A 19284-nucleotide genomic window follows, 5' to 3' on the forward strand; every position below is an offset into this window, starting at 1 on the left:
TTATAGAAACACAGCAGTGAAAATCTTCTCACTTGGAGGACAAGAGTACACAGTCCAGTCACAGTTTGTAATTTTACCTTTCAGTTGCCAAGTACAATGCAGAATCTTAAGGCAGTGGTTTTTGCATATTTCTGTCATGTTGTTTGGCAGCATTGATCATTGTAACATTTTTAACAATTCTAAAGCATTTTAAGAAGAGAAAATATTGCAGTGGTTTCGTTTGCGTGTTCCTCTGACCACATGTAGCTGTTTCACTGGTTGTGTTTATTGGTTACCAGGGCAACAGTTTAAGATCTCGCATGATTACCTGTATCATAGCACTCATCAGAGATGTGGGCAAAGTTTGGAAACTTCTACATTGAGGAAATGCTGCTGGTTGCTAGGAGGCAGGAGTTTTCAAAAGCTGTCTCAATGAAAATGCTGGTATCACATGCTTATGTCAATGTCTTTAAAAATGTCATTAAATGATCAGTTAGCTTAAAATACATTTTACTATAAATATATTATTCAAGAAAATAGATGCTTCATTGATGCATTATCACAGTTCTATAGATGTGCTCATTTAGCATAAACTAACATATTTTTAGAAAAGCATATCAATTGTTATTTAAAGTCAGCTATATTGTTGAGCCATAAATGATATATGAAAGAGCCCATACCTGTGTCCTAAAAAATATTAAGAGTGCAGAGGTGGACATTGGACTTCAACTCTGTTATTAATCTCTTCTGTTAATCAAACAAAATGTACATTAATATTTACAGGAATCCTATGCATCGTATATGCACGGAGCAGAGAAGGAAGGAGCTGTCACAATATCCAAATTTCAGTAAATCAGAGAGATCCAGTTGGGAAATTTTGCAGACATGTGGCTGCTTTGGGGTCACAAGACAAAGAGTGAGCAACTGTTTAGCCTGCCCCATGGCAGTGGCAGCATGCGTTAGCAAGATTTTCTGAGTGAAGCATGAACAATCACATTCACAGGGCTCATCCTTTCTCTGCAATCATTCAGCTTTTCTGTAAGAATAAAGATATGAGTGGCCAGGGAGCTCGGCACTTCTCAGCCATTGCCTCAGTCTCTGAAATAAGCAGCATACCTTAAACACTATTATGTAAGGTCTGATCCCAAAAGTGTGGTTATTATTATGCTGACTTTACATTTGTAAAGGGAAGAGCCCTAAAATAACTGTTTCCAGATTCCCTGTTTTCCTTTTTTGCAGCTGTCAATTAATAATGAGAACCAGGTTAGGGCAGACACAGTTACACAGAATTATAAAACTGACTACTGGCAGTTTAAAAATGAGCACTAGGGAAATTTTGGTGTTTCCCATTCTGTGCAAGCAGAAGCCAATAAAATCCCAACCTAGTTTATGAATTTCTTTGTTGCTAGAGCGGAGGCATGTTGATCAGATTCTCCCATTTACTACACTGGTGGAGGACGTAGGTGGAGGATTTCCCCTGAGCAGGGAATGTTCTGCTGCCACCAGTACCGAAAAGACATCTCTGCTGCTTTCTCCACCAGACTTCACATTTCCCATGTATGAATGGCAAGAATACCTTGGAGCCAGGGAAAGGAGAGGGAAAAACAGGGCTCAGCTATGTCTCCCTGTCTGATATAATTTTGCTCCTCTGTAGCTCTAATTGCTCCAGGTACTGGGCAGCTCCAAATAAATGAATTGCTCCTGGCTGCCCACAGCTCCCACTTATCACAGTGTCTACCATTGCTGTGATGTATAGGCTGCTGAAAAAGTAATACAAGAAGCTCAAAATCATTCATCAGCTTTCCTAATTTTGATAGTCTAAAAACTGCCTTTTTCTTAACCTTCACTCTGCTTCTGTATTTTGAAGGGGTTCTACTGAGGCGTATCTTCTTAGCTGATAACAACCTTGCTTCATCACCTTGAACCCTCTTCTTCAGAGCCTTCACTGTCTTTGTCCCACAGCTGTTTTCTCCAGCCATCACATTGATGGTTTTGGTATGCCATGTGATCCAGCCACCTTTCTGCGTTGTCAGCCATCCATGCAGGCAGCCTGCCTCACCACCGGTTTCAATGTGGGCTGCTCTCCTCTGATACCTCGGCTGCCGCACTTCCTTTCAGAAATTCTAGAAGTAGATCTTGGGCTTCTTGTTTTAGCCACCTGCTTACTTCCATGGCTGAAAAATAAAGCAGCAGCCCCAGACTCTGATGATGAAGATCCACAGGTGAATGACAGAACTGTTTCAGAAAAGCTGGCAAGGACCAATATTCCTACTTTGAAATTTTGTTTCACTGTTTTCCACAGCTGATGTGTCCCATATTGTGGAGAAGTGCGTCGAAAGGCAACAGATTTCTCTCTTTTTTGCCTTCCAGTTTCAGCTAAAAATTATACCTCCATTGAAAGGCAAGAGGTAGGAGCTACTATGACAGGCTGCATGAGGCAGCTTCTAAGGAAAAATAAATATTCCTCAAATCCACCTTATTTTTGACAGGTTTCTAGGAGGCTCCACAAAAATATCATTAACTGAAAAAATTATTAGAGAAACATGTTCAGTTTTTTGTGGAGGTGTTTTTGTGTGTGTTTTTTTTTTTTTTTAATGTTTCATCTTCACTTTACAATCTAAATCTGCAAACTGGGCATAGGTGAGTGTCTACTTGTATGTGGTGGGTAACCCACGCAGTATCGTACAAGATATTTACTCTGGTTGTTATATATGTAAATGCATCTGTCTGACATTTGTTTCAAAGACAAAATACTTTCCACGGGCAACAATGTCTTTGAGTCACCTCTTCCTTTTCAATTTAGCAAAAGCAATTTCATAGTGTTGGGGCAAATTAGAACAGTTTCATCAGTTATTTCCTTCCTTCCTGTTCCACCAGCAGTACAGGCTTTGAAATTACTTCTCAAAAAACATCACTGCACACTGAAATCACGAAATGCTTGGGCCCATAAAACTGTTGGGGGCCATTTGCACCAGCTGCCAGCTGGACAGCAGGCCAGCACGCACATCCCCGCATGGGAGTAAGTGCCTTTTCCTACCCCGTGTCCCCTTCTCTCCCTGTGCCCTGGCCCAGTACAGGCCACCTGAATTAGTTTCTGCCCTTCCCTGCTGCCCTGATGCTAATGGCCGGGCTCGGCCTCCACCTTGCCAGCGACAGCTGGGTGCCCTGTGGTGGCGTGGGGCCTGAGGAAGGGCGATGGGGTTGGGGATTTCATCGCTGCCCCTGTGTGGAGCCCTCGGCCACGACAAGATGTTGACCCCAAGGGGACTGAGTGATGGCGGGGAGAAGGGTCTTCTCCTGAGCCCCTACCCCCGGGAGGGCGCAGGTGGCAGAGATGTATTGGCCCCATGTCTGCCAGTGGCCCCACCTCGGGGTAGTGGAACCAGTCATGCCCGCGGGTGGCTTCATCCTCCGGGCCTAAGCCCACTTTGGGGTTTAATGGGCAATTAGCAACGCCAAATTAAGCCGCTAACTCCCGGGGTGCGCCGCGGGCGGGGTCTGGCAGGGAGCTGCCGGCCCCAAGGAGATCGGGCGGGTGGGAACGAAAGAGCGGCGGAACGGGCGGGCGGTGCTTGGGGAGGCCGCCGGGAGTGCCGGGCCGGGCGCCGGCTGCCGGGGGATGGCGGCGCTGCGGGTGCTGGAGCTCTACAGTGGCATCGGGGGGATGCACCAGGCCCTGAAAGGTACCGGCCAGCGCCTTCCCTCGGTGCTCGCTGCCGCCGCAGCCCCACCGTGCGCCCCCGTCCCCCTCGCCCCCACGGCCGCCATCTTCTCGACGCGACCCCGACCCCCGAGGGGAAGCTGTGGAGGGCGCCATCTTCTCGATAGGGTGGGATGAGGTGGCCCCTCTCCTCCCGCAGACCCTTCCCCAGCCGGGCATGTCCCCCCCCCACTCCCGCACTTCCTCCGTCTTGCACAAACACCGTGTGGAAAGAAGCTGTGGGGTGGGAGGGCGGCCTCGTCCCCTCATCCCAAGCCCCGGAGTCACAGCCTCTGGCTCTGCAGGGGTGGGAAAGTGACATAATGGTGGGTTGTTGGTGTTAAGGGGGAGAGGGCTGTTTGACTGGGCCTGCTGTGGGGGCAAGTTGTAAGGGGCGATGGCAGCTGAGTTTTGGCTAGGGCTGGGTTTACGCTGTGGGTCTATGGCTGTAAACTGAGCAGTGACCGAAAGCGCTGGTGAGCTGTTGGGTGGTACTGGGTACCCAGGAGCACACTGGGATGGAAATTGTGGATCCATGGTCCTGCTTTGGCCCAGGCCGCTGCTCCTGGGAAGGCCTGATTTTGTGTTCGTTAATATGTGTTCTGTCTTGTGCTGAAAAACCCCTGCTGCAAATGGGATCGGGATCGTGCGGATGCATGGTTTGATATATGGTCAAATTAGCCAGGGTATGCCATAGGCCTGCATGCAGACTTGGTTTTTGTGGCGCATAGCTGGGTGGATAGCTGATACGTGATCCATATGTGAGACTTGCATAACATTTTCTAAAAATGAAAACTGGTATAGTGAGTTCGTCCTAGACCATGTGCCCAGGTAAGTTTTTGTTTTGGTGCAAGGAACCCTGGAGCTGAATTTGCTGTATTGTTAAAGCACGGCCCGGGTGACCTTCAGCAAGCCCTGTAGGCTCTGTGACTTGGCTTCCCCAAATAAAAAATTGAGCTAGGGCTATTGATCTCCTTTGTAAAGTACCTTGGGCCTTGTTGCTTTGCGATACAGGTTTCAACAAAAATTTGTATAATTTAAAGAGGATCACCGTAATAATTTAATTGTAACTACAACACTTCAGATACTTCAGCCTTCATAAGCATTAGCAGCCCTTCTACTACACTCTACAACAGAGAACATTTTCATAAAAACATCAGGTGAAAACTTACCTTGTTAGTTTTCCAGTGAGCTGAGTAATACTAAAAGGTTATGCTTACAGAGCAGAATCCATTTAACATCATACATTCACATAATGCATACTCACAGTTGGCAGTGTGGCATTTTTTCTATCTAATTTTTACTTGAATGTGTATATATGTGCTCTCTCTCTGTATATAATATGTAAAAATACATGCCATATCAAAATAGGTACCTGCATTGTTATTGTAATTAATCTGAACTACCTATTGTAGGGATGCATTTTCCTTATTTCCAGAGACATCTTATTAAGAGTAACATAACTATGTATGGAACTGCAGATTTTTGGAGTCTTTGTGGAATGAAAATAGGGTGTTAGACATTGTATATTGTGTATATAAATGTTATAATAATGGTCTACTTTTCTAGTAGTCTGGTTTCTGAAATGTTGGGGAACTATTGAGATTTATGTTATAGACAATTTCCAAATTTCTACAGAAAGTGAACTGCTTCCTGAAACTTAGCCTACACCGTGGCCCTTCACTTAACCATTTGTCATGTGTTGGTGTGTTGTATGTATGTAACAAATCTCTACTGAATGTTGTCTAACTCTGTTCTTAACATAATAATAGATGTGAATTCTGAATGTTTGGTAATGCAATAGTTAATAAATTGTAATGTCAGATGAGATATCCTATGGATGACTACATAAGAAAGCATCATTTACAACACAACAAAATACTTAAAAGAATGGGAATATTGGGAATGCAGCCTTAAAAGTTTATCAGAATACCGTAAACCTGTACCCAGTAGATAGTAACTTTGTATATGAAGGCTTGAGAGCGTATATCACATTTATATCTTGTGTAGTTTGGAAGGTGAAGGAATTAACCAAACCCCTTGTATGATTTCCTGAAAGGCTAAATTTATTTCCAAGCTTACTGTTTCTGAACTTGCTGAACAAATGCATTAGTGTCAGTGCATGTTGTAATTTCTCTTATTCTGGGCTTACCATTGACTAAAGAAATTACAGTAAGTATGAAGAGTGAGACAGAGATTTTTTTTGTAGTGGTACCAGCCAAAGCTGATGAAGGGACTGTGTATAAGAGGAGACTTAAATTATTACTTGTGTAAATGACCCTAGATAGTACTACATGGTTAAATACCAGTTGAAACTTGCAAAGCATATACAGTTGGTATAACTTATTTTCAAATCCGGATACTTACTTTTCTGGGAAACATAGGAGAACTCAGCCCATAGGCATTGTGTCGTCTTGGAAAAAGTCTTGGAAAAAGTCCAAACCATATACTTCTAGATGAAAATCTTGTTTTGAGTGTTGTTAAAGCTAATAATCAGGCAATTTGAATAAAAAGGGTTCTATGCAATTTGTACTGAATTAAGTATTTAATGACAGGTCATTATATAAAACTGGTTTTGATGAATTGAATTACTTTCAGGAATACTGATATAGTCAGGCATTTTGGTCCTTTCTGCTGTTTTCTCTTTTTAAGTTTCTTAGACATCTGGATTCAGTTTTCTTTTACAATTTATAAGGAACAAAGTAAAGTCAAGGGGGATTTAAGTGTTTGCTTTTATGTGGAAATCAGACTGAAAAAAGTGAATGTTCCTCTGTAAGCACTTTTCAAACATAATAACAGGGTTTCTTATACGTTTTAGGCCTATATGTGTACATGAAGCCATGCTATTTGAAAATCTGTCTGATACAATTTTTTGGATATCATTTAGCAAATGACACATTGTTTGGCATTTTCCATTTAAATCAAGTACAGAAATATTAGAAGTCTTTTTTTTTACATGTAAATATGAAGCTTGAAAGAAAGCCCTCCATTTCACCAGTGCTTTTATAAACCAGGTAAGTGAGAGATGAAGATTATGTGTAATACTTTATTTTTTTGCTGTGGTTTCTAGTGAATCTATACAGCCAAGAAAAATAATAGAAACATGTAGAAAAGAGAGAGAGCATGGAATACTTAAGTGGCGGCACCCCAGGAAAGCTACTTGTTCTACAAAAGGGATTCTGCAGTTTGGCACATTCTGGCTCAGTGTTGGTTCCTGGCTGTGTTATGTGGCCAGTTATGTTTAGCAGAGCTGGTCCAACTTTCTACTTTTCTGTCAAATTGCCAGTGTTTTCAATTGGCAAATAGGTATTTTCCAGGAAATCCCACAGTGCCTTTTCTACTTTGGAGCCTCTTTGGCTGTGATCTTTCATGAGTTTAGTTTTAGGATAGCTTATACTTGAGCTTGCAAGACAAGAATGTTCATTGGTTTGGCAGCTGTCGTTAAAGTAGAATGCATTTGGCACCAAATAGTATTCAATTGCTTTTGAGATTTTCCTCACCTTCAGTAAGAAATAATTGAATTTGAATAATTGAATAAATTTGTGGAAGTTTATACTCCCTTGCAAGTGTTTCTCTGTAAACAGTATGTAGAGGTTATTAGTACATACCTACATAGTTGAACCAGTGAAAAGAAGGCTCATCCTGAACTTAGATTTCAGTCAAAACTGAAAAAGAAAAATCTTGGGCTTATCTACTCTGTGTTAATACTTAGCTGTAGATATTTCATCATATGCAGATTTTCTAGTTTTAGATTTTGAATTCTTTATGGTAGTATTTTAAGTTAAACAGCAAAGACATTCTGTGACGTGCAAACAGATATAATTTAGAAAGTTGAGCTTGATTACGGTCAGAAGTCAGCAGCTCCGTTCATATTCACACTCTTGATTGAGGCAGCTAAAAGACGGAAGTGCATTTCTTCCTTCTTCCCACCCCATGCTCCAAACTTTGCAAGATTTGTAAAGCTTGATGTTTAGATCGTGTAGGTCTAGAATCTACAATACTTTTATATATATGTGTGTGTGTCTGAATGTATTCTTTATATATAAAGTGCAGTGTTTCTGCAGTGAAAAATAGTGTTTTATTTTTAGAAAATCAACAGCTACAAATTCATTTCCTTAGCAACTTTCCATCAAACAAACAGCCTGCTCTTCCCCATTCCCAACCAAAACAAACTTAAGCTGGTTTATTAATTCAGGCAGTTTTCCCATGAAAAATGGGTTCCAGGTCTCTGCTACAAGCATTTATAATCTGCCAGGTCACTGAAAAAAATCCCCATGCATAAACCATGAAAGGACATCTTTTAAAAATACCATAATTTTGCAGTGATAAAGTTGGTGATATTTTTCCTCTGCAATTGTTATACTTCAGTTTTACAGAGTAAGAATTTGAGTCTCTTGTACTCTGTCTTCTCTGTTTATTCTTTTATTTGATTATTTCTGTAAATTGCACAGCATAATAAACTGGTGTGCTTAATTACACTGAGCATAGCTATCTTGGGAGGAGGAGTAAAGGAGACAAAACTGGCAAGCAGCTTTAGGATTCAGCACACTGCAAAACAAAAATATTGCCCGCTTGAGCAAGTTTTTACACCTAAACTCATTTTGATGTAATGCTTCTCCGAAATATAGCCCTTTGTAGCACAGGATGGTGCTAGTTGTGCTATAATGTAAATTTGCATAGTTTATATGGCTGAACATGAACAAATCCTGTACAAACGGAGCAGTGAAAAAAGTTGCCAAGTATCTTGCAGGAAGCAAGTATCAAGTTTACTGATACTTGTGTTGACTGTAGCCATGGGCAGTTCAGTGTAATCATTTCAGCCATGAGGTGACAACTGCTAAATGAGATCTTTCCCTCTGTTTTAAAAGGAAACAGGACTGACAAAACATATGACTAATCTTCCCTTTTCCATCTGTTTCCATATACCTGTTAGAATAGATAATGGTTCTGGCTCTGATTTTCCAGTATGCTGAGATCCACCAGGCTCTGCCCTTGGTGTAATACCATTGTCTTTCATGTGCTTTGCTGACATTGATGATTCTATTACGAAAGTATAGTGGTGAATATAAACAGATCTATGTTAGTTTTAAGGTTTGCTAGAAACACATGACAAAGGAATCGATTCTGAAGAGGAAAAAGACAGATATTGTAATGTCAGAAATTTTATTTTCGGTGTTTGAAGATGCTACCCTTTGGGGTGTTTTTTTCCAAATCAGAAGCTAATGCATGCATCCTGTATTCCTTTGTTTCAATGCTGCACCTTCCAATCATTACAGCAGTGTCCCTTTCACTCAAGTGACTACTACATAGCTGAAATGGCTCGTAGGCATTGTGTATACAACGAAGTAGAGAATTGGGACCCAAAGTTTGATTGCTGCACCCTTAGGCAATTAAATAGCAGTTAAAAGAGTTTCTGCTGTGTGGATCCTAGAGGTTTTAAGACTCAAGTGTAAAATCAGTAGTTTCCTAATATGATGATACAAATTTGAGTTCACCAGCTTTCAGCCAAGAGAGAGTATTGCAATCTAGTCTACCTAAAAATAAGCCCTAACACCTCCCTCAGTAACTTCCCTATCATGTCTGTGGCTTCCTTTTGAGGTACAACGTCTCGTTTAGAAATGTGAAGTCTTGGTTCAAAAGCTGTGGTGTTGAGGAATATTGCAAAGCAAGTATTCCAGTAGCTACTTAGTTTCACTTAGAAAATGTGTATTTTTTTTTCTTAGTCTGCATAAAATTAAATTCTGCATAGTTGTAATTCTCTTAAATGGATGTTTTGAAAGTCGGAGGTACTTATTTGGGGGGAAAAAAAGTCTCCAGAGTTAAGTCTATTTCTGTTGAAGTTCTGCTATATATTTTGGGCAGTTGATTTAACATCTCACTAAGTCAGCAATTCAGGGGCGTTTTCATATTCCTGAGTTGCTTTTGTTTCTTTTGTCAGTGGGGATAGTTAAACAGAGTCTTGATTCTGTTTTTTTTAGATTCTGCTTTCAGTCTTTTTCATGATATATTCCTACAGCCATTTTCAAGCAATAAATATAATTGCTGTAGCAAAACAGAATATCACAGTTTGACATCAAAGTTATTTAAATTTCAGGAGGAAGAGTTCTTTAAAAATGTGTCATTTTCGCATTGTTTGAAATTTACACAAGCTTTCTTTGTTAGGTTGGATGTGTGAGATCTGCTTGTCTGCTCGAGCTCCTTCATGCGTTTCCAGGGTATTTCCACACAAATACGCTTAATCAGCTTTTAGAAGGAGTCTGCTCTGTATCAGGAACTCCCAAGTGAGCTGCAGCTTTTGAGCGAAAGGCGGAGAAGCTTTGAAAAAATTATCAGGACTTTGAATTGGGAAGAGAGGATGTTGGGTGGAGTAGTTCAAGAAAAGTTTCTGTCCCTTTTCCATGTGGGTTAACATCTCTGGTTTAGATTGAACATTGTATTGCAAGGGGATTCAATAAATGACTATTGGCTATACACTCTCTTTCAGTATTTCCAGGCATTTGGGCATGCGAAGTCCCTTGGTGCAAATCTCCAGCACTTCTTTTTTCTTGTATGTGTGCAGAGAGAGAGATTGGATTGATGTTCGTAAAAAGGGTGAGCGTCTGAATCATGAGTTGTGAGAGAAAGCACACTGCCTCTCTTTCCAATTGTAATTTTTAAAATATATGTTAATTTAGATAATAATTTGAGGTTCTTGATTGTTTTTTCCTTTTTTTTTTTTTTTTTGTCTTCTGGAGTGCCTGGAGCACATAGTAAGGGTCAGCTTGTCAAGACAACATGTTTTAAGAACTGAAAGAATAAATGAGAAAAGGAGAAAAGCAGTATCTTAAAAAATACTTGAAGCTTGTTCCCATCACTCAGGTGTTACAGCTTTGTTTTAGGAAGATGAAAGTGTTGGTTCTTGAATATGCTTGTAAATTGAGACTGTCAACCTGCTAAGGTGACGTTCTTTTCACACTAGATGTCAGTGTTAACATACCTGTTCTGCAACCTCAGGTGTAGTCATTTTGTTGTCCTCGTGAATACACCTGTATTTAATACTTCAGTTACAATTTATAGTAAAAATGTCCAAGACAGTAACTGCAAATAACGATTTGTATGTTGACCCTTGGTGGGCGACCATCTGTAAACATTTTTCTTGTGAAACTCCTATTCTTTTTACTCTCTATTGCACCAAGTAAACCGAGGAGAACCAGGTTTGTCTTTGTTAAAATGTCTGCTACAATCTTTCCAATACCCAGATTTCTCTTTCATCTTAGTTTTGAACAAGACGGCAGTGAAAACCTGAAAGATAGTAAATGGGTGATGAATGCATCACTCAAATCCAATGGGGACATCATAATTGGTTTTTCATACTCTCAAACTGTAAATAATTAGCTGACTAGCAGTAATTCATAAGGTGTCTCATTAGGTCATTTGTTAATGTGTTACTTGAGCATATTGTGAGACTAGTCAAAGCCATGTGGCTATTTGCCTTGTTTCTTTTGGCTTACAATTTTTTTTTAAATTGCCTGTGTTTCATCTGGGGCTTTTGTAATGGTGACTGTAATGTAGATTTCCTGGTGGTTGAAACTGGTCTTGTGTATCAGGAAGTATGGTCACTGTTTTCTGCCTGCGGCTGTAACAGTGACCACAGCCTATCTTCCTTGATAAAAAGCCTTAGTGAAGGTATTGTGGTTACTAATACTAAATAGTGTGGCATGATGAGCAGTGGATTAAACACTGTTCTTTTTACGTCTTTAGCTTCTGTAGAACCTATTATTCTATTGCTCCATAAATTAACCATTGTTTATTTACATACTTTTTAGTGTAGTTTTCTTTCAGTGTTTTAGCTGTCAGTAGATTTGTTATGCTGTGCTCTCTTCTTTTCCATAACACTTCTAAGTGTACAGAAGTACTTCCTCTGATATCAAGAGGAGCTGCCAAATGTTGTCCTTCAAAATGCTTGGTATTTTGGGAACATTGAACTCAAAGGAAGAAGCAGTTGGCTTCAAGGCTCAAGTTTTTTTTTTGGAATATAAGCACAAATGTTTTTCAGGCAACTTCTTTCACGCAAGTTTTATTGCAAGGGTAAAAGTATCTCAAACATATTTATTGGTGCCATTTTTTCACAATGAGAAGTAATATGCTTCTAAAATGACACATTTAGTTCTTGTACGTTGTCAGTGGCTGGAGAGGTTCAGGCAGTGGCAGGGCGTCTCTGCAGGTTGACTCAGGCTGTGTTCCTATAGCTAAGGAACTTGGTGGCCACAGAGGCCAGCTGAGTGCAGGTGGAGACGTTGTGGATATGCACCCTATTCGGAGTTTGTGTAACCGTATCTACAAATAAAGAAATGCACAGTTAGCTTCCGGTTTTGAATATATAAGGAAGGGAAGTATTTGCCATATGATTAGAAACACAGTGTATTTTTCATATAAAGTTCATATAAAAGCAACACAGCAGAGTTTGATCATGTAATTTCCCTTTTTTTTTTTTGAACATAGCTGTAACACAACTGAACAAATGCATTTTCCCAAGAGTAGTAAAGAGAAGCTATAGTTTTCAAATTCTTTTTTTAATTTTAGAAAGCTGTATATCTGCAGAAGTTGTTGCTGCCGTTGATGTGAACACTCTTGCCAATGAAGTTTATAAGCACAACTTTCCCAGCACACCATTATGGGCAAAGACAATTGAGGTGAGTAACGAATGTCTTTTTTACTCTAGTCTGGCATTTGTGCAAGTAAGTTGTCTTCAGTATCCTTTTTAGTAACAAGAGAAACAAAAAGATTTCATTTATGTTGTTATGAATGTAGCAGTTTTACAATGACTTTGATTTCTTGTGCTGTGGTTGCTTTTGAAGCTAGAGGGATACTCACACTGCAGTCTTTTATTGAAAGTCTCGACTGCTGCCTCAAGAAAGGTTATGTGAATGTCAAGAGGAATGCTTACCACCAATAAAGGAAAGACAAAAATCATATTTTTAGATTAAAAAAATATTTTCATGTATTTAGAGAGAATTTAATTAAATTACTTGGAGGCATGCCTTCATTTTGTAGTTATAGTTGAGCTCAGTAAAACACAAGAAAATATACTGGATGGAACAGTCTTGTGTCTTTTTTTGTGGGCTCAATAGATCAAATGTTTTAGGAATTCTGTCCCATTTCCAAATTATTTGAAGAACAGCTAGGTAAAATTAGATTCTGTTTTAATAATTGAGAGGCAAACTAGGCAGGTAGTTTTGCCTGGATTTAGTTAGAAATTACTGTTTACTTCTTAATCTTCTTTTACAGTTTTACAACATGACGGTAAAAGATACTGAATTTGTTTTAAGACACCAGCTTAAGTAAGACTTAAATAGGTGGTTTAAAGTTTAAATGCTTATTCAGGATTCAATAATTACAAGCTAAATGGTAGTTTACAGTTTTATATTTGAAAAGAAGAATGCTTGCCTATTTCTCCCTAAAGTAGATAAGAGCAGATTACAGTCAGGAAGATCTTCTTTAAATTTATTGGGGGAAAAGAAAAAGCAGCTTTTGTGTAGTTTCTGTGGGCAGATGTGTTACATTTGCTATATAGATATCCCTCAAAATAATGTAAGGTAGTGATTTCTTTGTCCAGCCCATAGTAACTTGTTCTTTATCCTTCTTCTCTCTTGGCCCCTTAATATGTTGTCCTTTTACTGTTGGTTAAAATGTAGTCTAGAGGAACTTCTACCTGTGTAATTAATTCATTCCACAGATCTAATTCTTCTCTGAACAGAAATATTTTTCCAGAGTAGAGTGATTTTTACTCGTCAAAAACTATAATGAAGTAAACTTTATAGGATGTGTGAGTAGTGAGCTCCTAAGAGTTAAACCCCATGGTTTGGACTGGTAAAAATTACCATCTTAACACTTGATCTACTTTTCTGTTCAGATATTTTGTCTTTTGAGAGGGTCTAATATTTTTTCGTGTGTTTTGAATATGTTAACATTGTTTTTGATTTACAAAGACTTCGTATCTGAATAATGATACTTTATTTGGAGGAGGGGTGGGGAAAAAAAACTAGTGAGTATTTTGATGTGACCTACTGAAAGAACCACTACACACTTCTTCTGAAAGAATGACTAGATAAAAACCTCTAGATTATGTATAGATGCTAACATTGTTAGTGTTTTTGATTCATATTCAAAGCAATTAATGCATATTTTCATTGTATGGTTTGCTAAGGTAGAAAAGATTGAAATCATTAGGTCAAATGAGAGTTTAGGTAGTTTTTTTGCTAGATGAAGCATATAGTGGAAGTAAGAGGGGCAGTTTCATCTGAAAGATGACTTAGAGTTTTGTGCAGTTTACAACACTCAACATTCTTCTGTTTTTTTCCTTATTTAGGGCATAACACTGAAAGAATTTGACAGATTATCTTTTGATATGATTTTGATGAGTCCTCCCTGTCAGCCATTTACAAGGTAGATATAGTACACTTTGGAGAAAAGTGCAGTTATTACAGTATGTGCTCTTAAAGGAGGAACGTTTTCAAGAGTGACGCTGTTTGTGGTTCATCTGTGTATCTTTCTCCTCCTAAGCAAAAATATTGTAGCCCTGTTCATCATGATGTTTACTGAAGTAAAAGAAATGCAGCAATTTGAATCTTAATTATTGATAACATTTCTTGTAGTATATATTTTAATTCAGTTTAAGTAAGCTTCTTACAGCACTTATTTTGCATACTGTATTGTTCCTCTAACAGTGAAATTCAAAGATCTTGCTGTTTAGGAGTGCTTCCTTTCCCTTTAGTTATCAATCTAATCTTTTCCTGGGGCAACTCCAGGAAGAGGAGTGGAATTTCTCACTTCTGCCTGCGGCTAAGACTGTAATCTGTTTTTATTTGTGCTTTGAAAATTGCATGTGCGCAAAAATAGTTTATTCTGAGGAATATTTCTATTTTAGCCAAAACTAGGAGGATAATGGCTTTGAAATAATTTTGTAGATGATATAGAGAAATATCTATCTGATTAAGAACTGAACTTCCTGAGATGATGTTTGTCAGATTAGTTCCAAATTCATATTGTTTGATAGCAGTAACCAGTGGAGGTAAGATTTTAATAACTGTACTCATGCAAAGTAGATTCATGAAAAAGTCTGTTGATGGTGATGGTACTTGTGTAAGAAAGTGTATTGCATTGAATGTTCTAGGATTAAAAAGAAATCCCTCAGAAGTGGTGCTGATCTATAAAAATATATTTGTGCAAACCTATGGTGTATGTAGGAATCATTCCTTTTATTTATTTTTTTTTTTATAATATGGTGAAAAGAAAAAACTGTGTCTGTCTAATTAATTTAGAGAGATGCTAATGCTCTTCTACCAAGGCTTTATTCTTTTTAAAGAGATAATACAAGTATAAGTTAGGGGAATAGAGGCCTGGAATGATTGTATTATATTACCATTTTTATAATGTACATGAGCTGTCCAGTTTAGTGTTACAAAATCGGTTACAAAGTTATTCACATCGGGCTCAGTCCTGCAAAATGGTGAGCACTGAGGCTGTAATTCATAGAAATAATTTAATATATTCAACGTAAAGTAGCTGAGTATTCCCAGGAACCCAGTGGGGTCTTTTTGTTCTTTCAGAGCCAAGTATGTTCAAGGGGTTTGCTGGACAAGACCAGAATGCTAAATGCTTTGCAGACTGGGGAGTGGATTTCATTACTGAATGCTTCAGTTTTAACCTCACTGTGAGCTGATGGATTCCAGGGGCAGGCTTTCATTCCTTAGAGCATTTCTTAGGACACTGCCTCTGTGAGCAGGTCCTCATGTCTGTACATGATGCTTTTGCAGAATCCGTTTTTGAAACTCAAAGTAAAACATGTCAGCATTTATAGAAAAATATAAGTCAAATGTCAGTCTGGTTCATGTAATATACAGGTATTTCTTTATTGTTTCTTAGAATTGGCCTGCAAGGTGATGTATCCGATCCACGGACAAAGAGCTTTCTCTATATCCTTGATATTCTCCCAAGGTATAAATGAACTTCTACCCCAGTTCTTAAGTCTTTGTTGTAACTAAGTAGCTCTTTTATATTTCAGTGAGACAAGTCACCTGTAATGTTTTGTAGGGATACTACTGGTATTGCATTGTATTACTTGTTTTCACGTGATCATATGCAACTTACAAATATTTGTATTTTACTAATGTCACTATCATCTCATAGTTACTGTATATGCTTTTATTGTTTGGTCTTCTTTTTATTGTGTGTCTGTTTAAACTGTGACTATATCGTAAACGAAAAAAATTCAGTTATTTTCAGTTCAACATCGAAGTTGCACTGACTTTATGTAGGAACAGGGTAGGTAAAATAATAGTTTGCTAACGGGCATACAGGAAATATGGAAATAGTTTTAAACACTAGGTGAAAAAAGCTTTGATGCAACATTTAGTCACCTTTTGAATAGGTAACATTTGAAAGTTTGTTTAAATATGTTATTGGCTTGTTATTACGATACATCTTCCGTCCCCTTCCATTCTTTCTTAAAGTGTCTATTCTGTCTCTTTGCTGCTTCTAGATATCTTTTGGTTGGTGGTACAATCTCTTGTTTTGAGTAGTAATACTAAAGAATTCAAATAGCACTGATTGTCTGAACTTGTATTTGTATTGATCTGTCATTTTTGCCTGGTCAGACCTCAGTGTCTAATAAAATAGCCATAATTATTTGTATTATTTATGCTTTAAATTTGGAAACAGTAAATCCATACAAAGTGGTTTTTGCTGACCTGAAGTGTTCTTACTGAGAGTGTTAAAAATCAGCTCCAAGTAATGCTTGTAGTCTTTTCTGGGAAGAGATACGTAGCGCTGTAAGAACCGTTCCTGGGGAAGTGAATCAAGCAGTTGCTCAGGGAGATTATCCAGCAGAAGTCTCTGCTTCTGGATTGAGATGTCCATTGGGCACTAATTGGCCCGAGCCTGAGAATTTGCATCAGTTACAGTCCACCAGACACTTACGATTTCTGGCAGTCCTGCTTCTGCTAGAGTCTGGGACGGGTGCATATTCCTTCATTGGTTAATCTTGCTCTCGGAATTGGAGGAGGACGAAGGGAGGTTTGACTGTCTCTTTTTTTTGTTTGTTTGTTTTTTTTTTAATGAGTACTTTCTTCACAGAAGGAAACCAGTACCAACAACAGCCTTTCTTTCAAACTGCTGTTAACACTGGGAGAACAGGGTCTTCATCCTTCTTCCAGAAACAACTTTTTTGCAGCTAGCAACGTTAAATGGGACTACTGTTCTGCCCTTGTCGTCAGCAGATAGAGAACACAGATACAGAAGGGCTGAGTGGCTTGGCAGGGCTCACCTAAGAAAGCTGTGGCAGAGAACACAAAACAGAACACAATACAGATTCTGTAGCCTAGTAAGTTAGACAATTAATAGGTAAAAAGAAAGGTTATTATTAATCCCCTATTTCTAGCAGACACAGAAAAAAGTTGCATAGGATGTCTTTTTTGGAACAATGAATGTAACTTGGTCTTCCAGACTGACCTTTCAAAATGATAAATTAAAAACAGCAGATAGAATGTAAGTTAATAATTTGTCAGAATAATAGTACCTTCCTTATCTTTAAGGGAATCCTGACCTCAGTGTTCCTTTCAGTTAAACTGAGACACAGTTAAGAGGCTGGCTGCTTTTGGGACACTGTTGTGCATTAATATGGAAACGTTGCTTCCTGGTTGCTGTGGGCTTTGCTGGATAAAGGGCAGAAGCTTTTCCTTCTCAAAACCAAAGCTTTAGAGACTGCAAGACATATGTTTTTCGTCATGATGATGCAAAGGAGCTGGGCTTGGCTGCGGCACTTTATCTCAACACCCCATGAGAGACTGCTGATGTCCCTTATCTCCCTTGGGCAGGTTGTTTCTTGAGGCAGCGCTTACTGTAAGCAGCCTGTAATATGTTCAAGATGGTGGCTTCTGCAGTGTTTCTCAGTTCCAATAGATTTATGTTTTACTGAGATAGTGGCTGTGTATTTTTTGGATATGACGTGTTTGCCAGACATTGAGTATGGAGTATTTCAGCCCAAAAAAGGGAAATTCTTAATATAGGAATTATCACTTTGCATTTTAAATTGGTACGGCATGCGCTCAGTTTATGGAAACTATAAAATAATTTCTCATCCCTTGGCTCTTCCCATCTTATGTTCAGGCTTTTATAATGAAATGTAGCTGAAATGAAGCTCAAAGATAGCCTGGGAAGACAGAGATATGGAAAGGACAATTTCAGGAATCGGAAAGAGCTGGAAAATCCTTGAAGTGTTCAGCCAGCAAAGAAAGCCTGACCCAAATGGTCCGGATACTGTCTGTTTATCGTGCCCAAGCCGTAACCCAAGGAAATCCAATGCTAAGACGTCAAAGTGCTACTTTTACAGACACATTTGTAATGTTAATACCTGCCAAGTACTTCACACATACTCTTTGTATAGTGATTACTTGTCTTGTGATCTGTTGATCCTGTATGAGCTCTTGCATTTCAGGCTATGCTCTGGATTCATTACTTTAAAAACAAGTTTCGTAGTAGGTGATGATGATGTTGAATGTGGGTGAATGTACCAACAGATATATTCTCCGTTCCTCTGCAGAGAATTTGGCTGCTGCTTTTTTTCTGTTTGGAATTATTTTTTTCACTATTATTTTTAGTATTTTTAAATTTTAAATTTTTAAAATTTTTATTAACTTGTACACTTTCCAATTTCTTGTGAAACGCTTTAGGTCTTTAATTCTTCATGTGAATGTCTTTAATTGATGGTAGTTAAGAACATGCCAAAACAAATTCTGCTGTGATTTGTAGTGGTGGAAGTCCAAAGTCACTTCCTGACTTAAATAAGCATGGAAGTGCTCTCTGCTGTCCGTATCCTGTTTCTATATGTTGTTCTGAGATCCCAATGTGTGACAGACATATTATGTCTACATTACCCTTACTAGAGAATTAATCAGTGCCAGGGAATGTTCCCAGAGACTTGAATCTGAATCATCTATGCTTCTAAATTGTTAAAATGATCCCTGGCACAGTTTGGGCATGTTCATTTCTCCAGAGATTTAATATGCTATTTTTGGGATGAACCTATTTCCAGACCTCTGCACTGATCTTGCTAAACCTCAGGCACCCCCCCCCACCCCCCAAAATGAAAAAGTTAAATATAGAAAATTGAGAATATATACAGTTTGAGCTCTAAACGTGTTGTATTTCTTAAAGCGGTTAGATGAATACTGGTTCTGATGTGTTATCACTAAAGTTGATGTGACATTTTGACATTGATTTCGGGTTTAAGCACTTTAAAACAAAAGTTTTCTGTTCTATGGCTAAATAGTGATCTTTTTTCCCCTGACAGTTATCTTTCCTTTTACAAACTCAATCTGTTGAATTATAATATTATGCTTTAGGAAATGAACATCAGTAAGCATTTTCAGAAGTACATGCATGGGGTACAGGAGGTTACAGCAGTCCATCTGAACATAAGTGGGTTTTGTTGTTTTTTATAATTACAAGCAGTCCACTTTTTTAATTCAGATGGGAATGATTTGGTCTAGGCAACCTTGAAAGTTTTTTTTAAAGATGCTAAACTTAAACAGGTAACATAATGTGGAAATACTGTGATCTCTCTTGTA

The 19284-nt window shown here is 38.6% G+C and overlaps 1 protein-coding gene across 17 annotated transcripts in view; it reads left to right on the forward strand.

Moving 5' to 3' along the window:
• Positions 1-3522: 3522 nt before the first annotated feature.
• Positions 3523-19284, forward strand: part of TRDMT1 (tRNA aspartic acid methyltransferase 1) — a 30322-nt gene continuing 14560 nt past the window's right edge. For 3 of the 17 annotated variants that reach the window (XR_012585466.1, XR_012585467.1, XM_074574559.1), the window contains exons 1-5: positions 6494-6693; positions 10164-10270; positions 12242-12351; positions 14028-14104; positions 15584-15655. Coding sequence is in view for 12 of the 17 variants with exons in the window: in XM_074574559.1 (XP_074430660.1) it covers positions 10183-10270; positions 12242-12351; positions 14028-14104; positions 15584-15655 (347 nt within the window). In the remaining 5 variants the exon portion in view is untranslated. Of the gene's footprint in view, positions 3663-3713; positions 4006-6493; positions 6694-9948; positions 10271-12241; positions 12352-14027; positions 14105-15583; positions 15656-17948; positions 18076-19284 lie in introns of those variants that run through there. The other 14 variants (XR_012585463.1, XR_012585464.1, XM_074574547.1 and 11 more) reach the window with 13 other exon arrangements.

Source organism: Larus michahellis, chromosome 2 (assembly GCF_964199755.1).
Source record: "Larus michahellis chromosome 2, bLarMic1.1, whole genome shotgun sequence".
NCBI classification, from domain to species: domain Eukaryota; kingdom Metazoa; phylum Chordata; class Aves; order Charadriiformes; family Laridae; genus Larus; species Larus michahellis.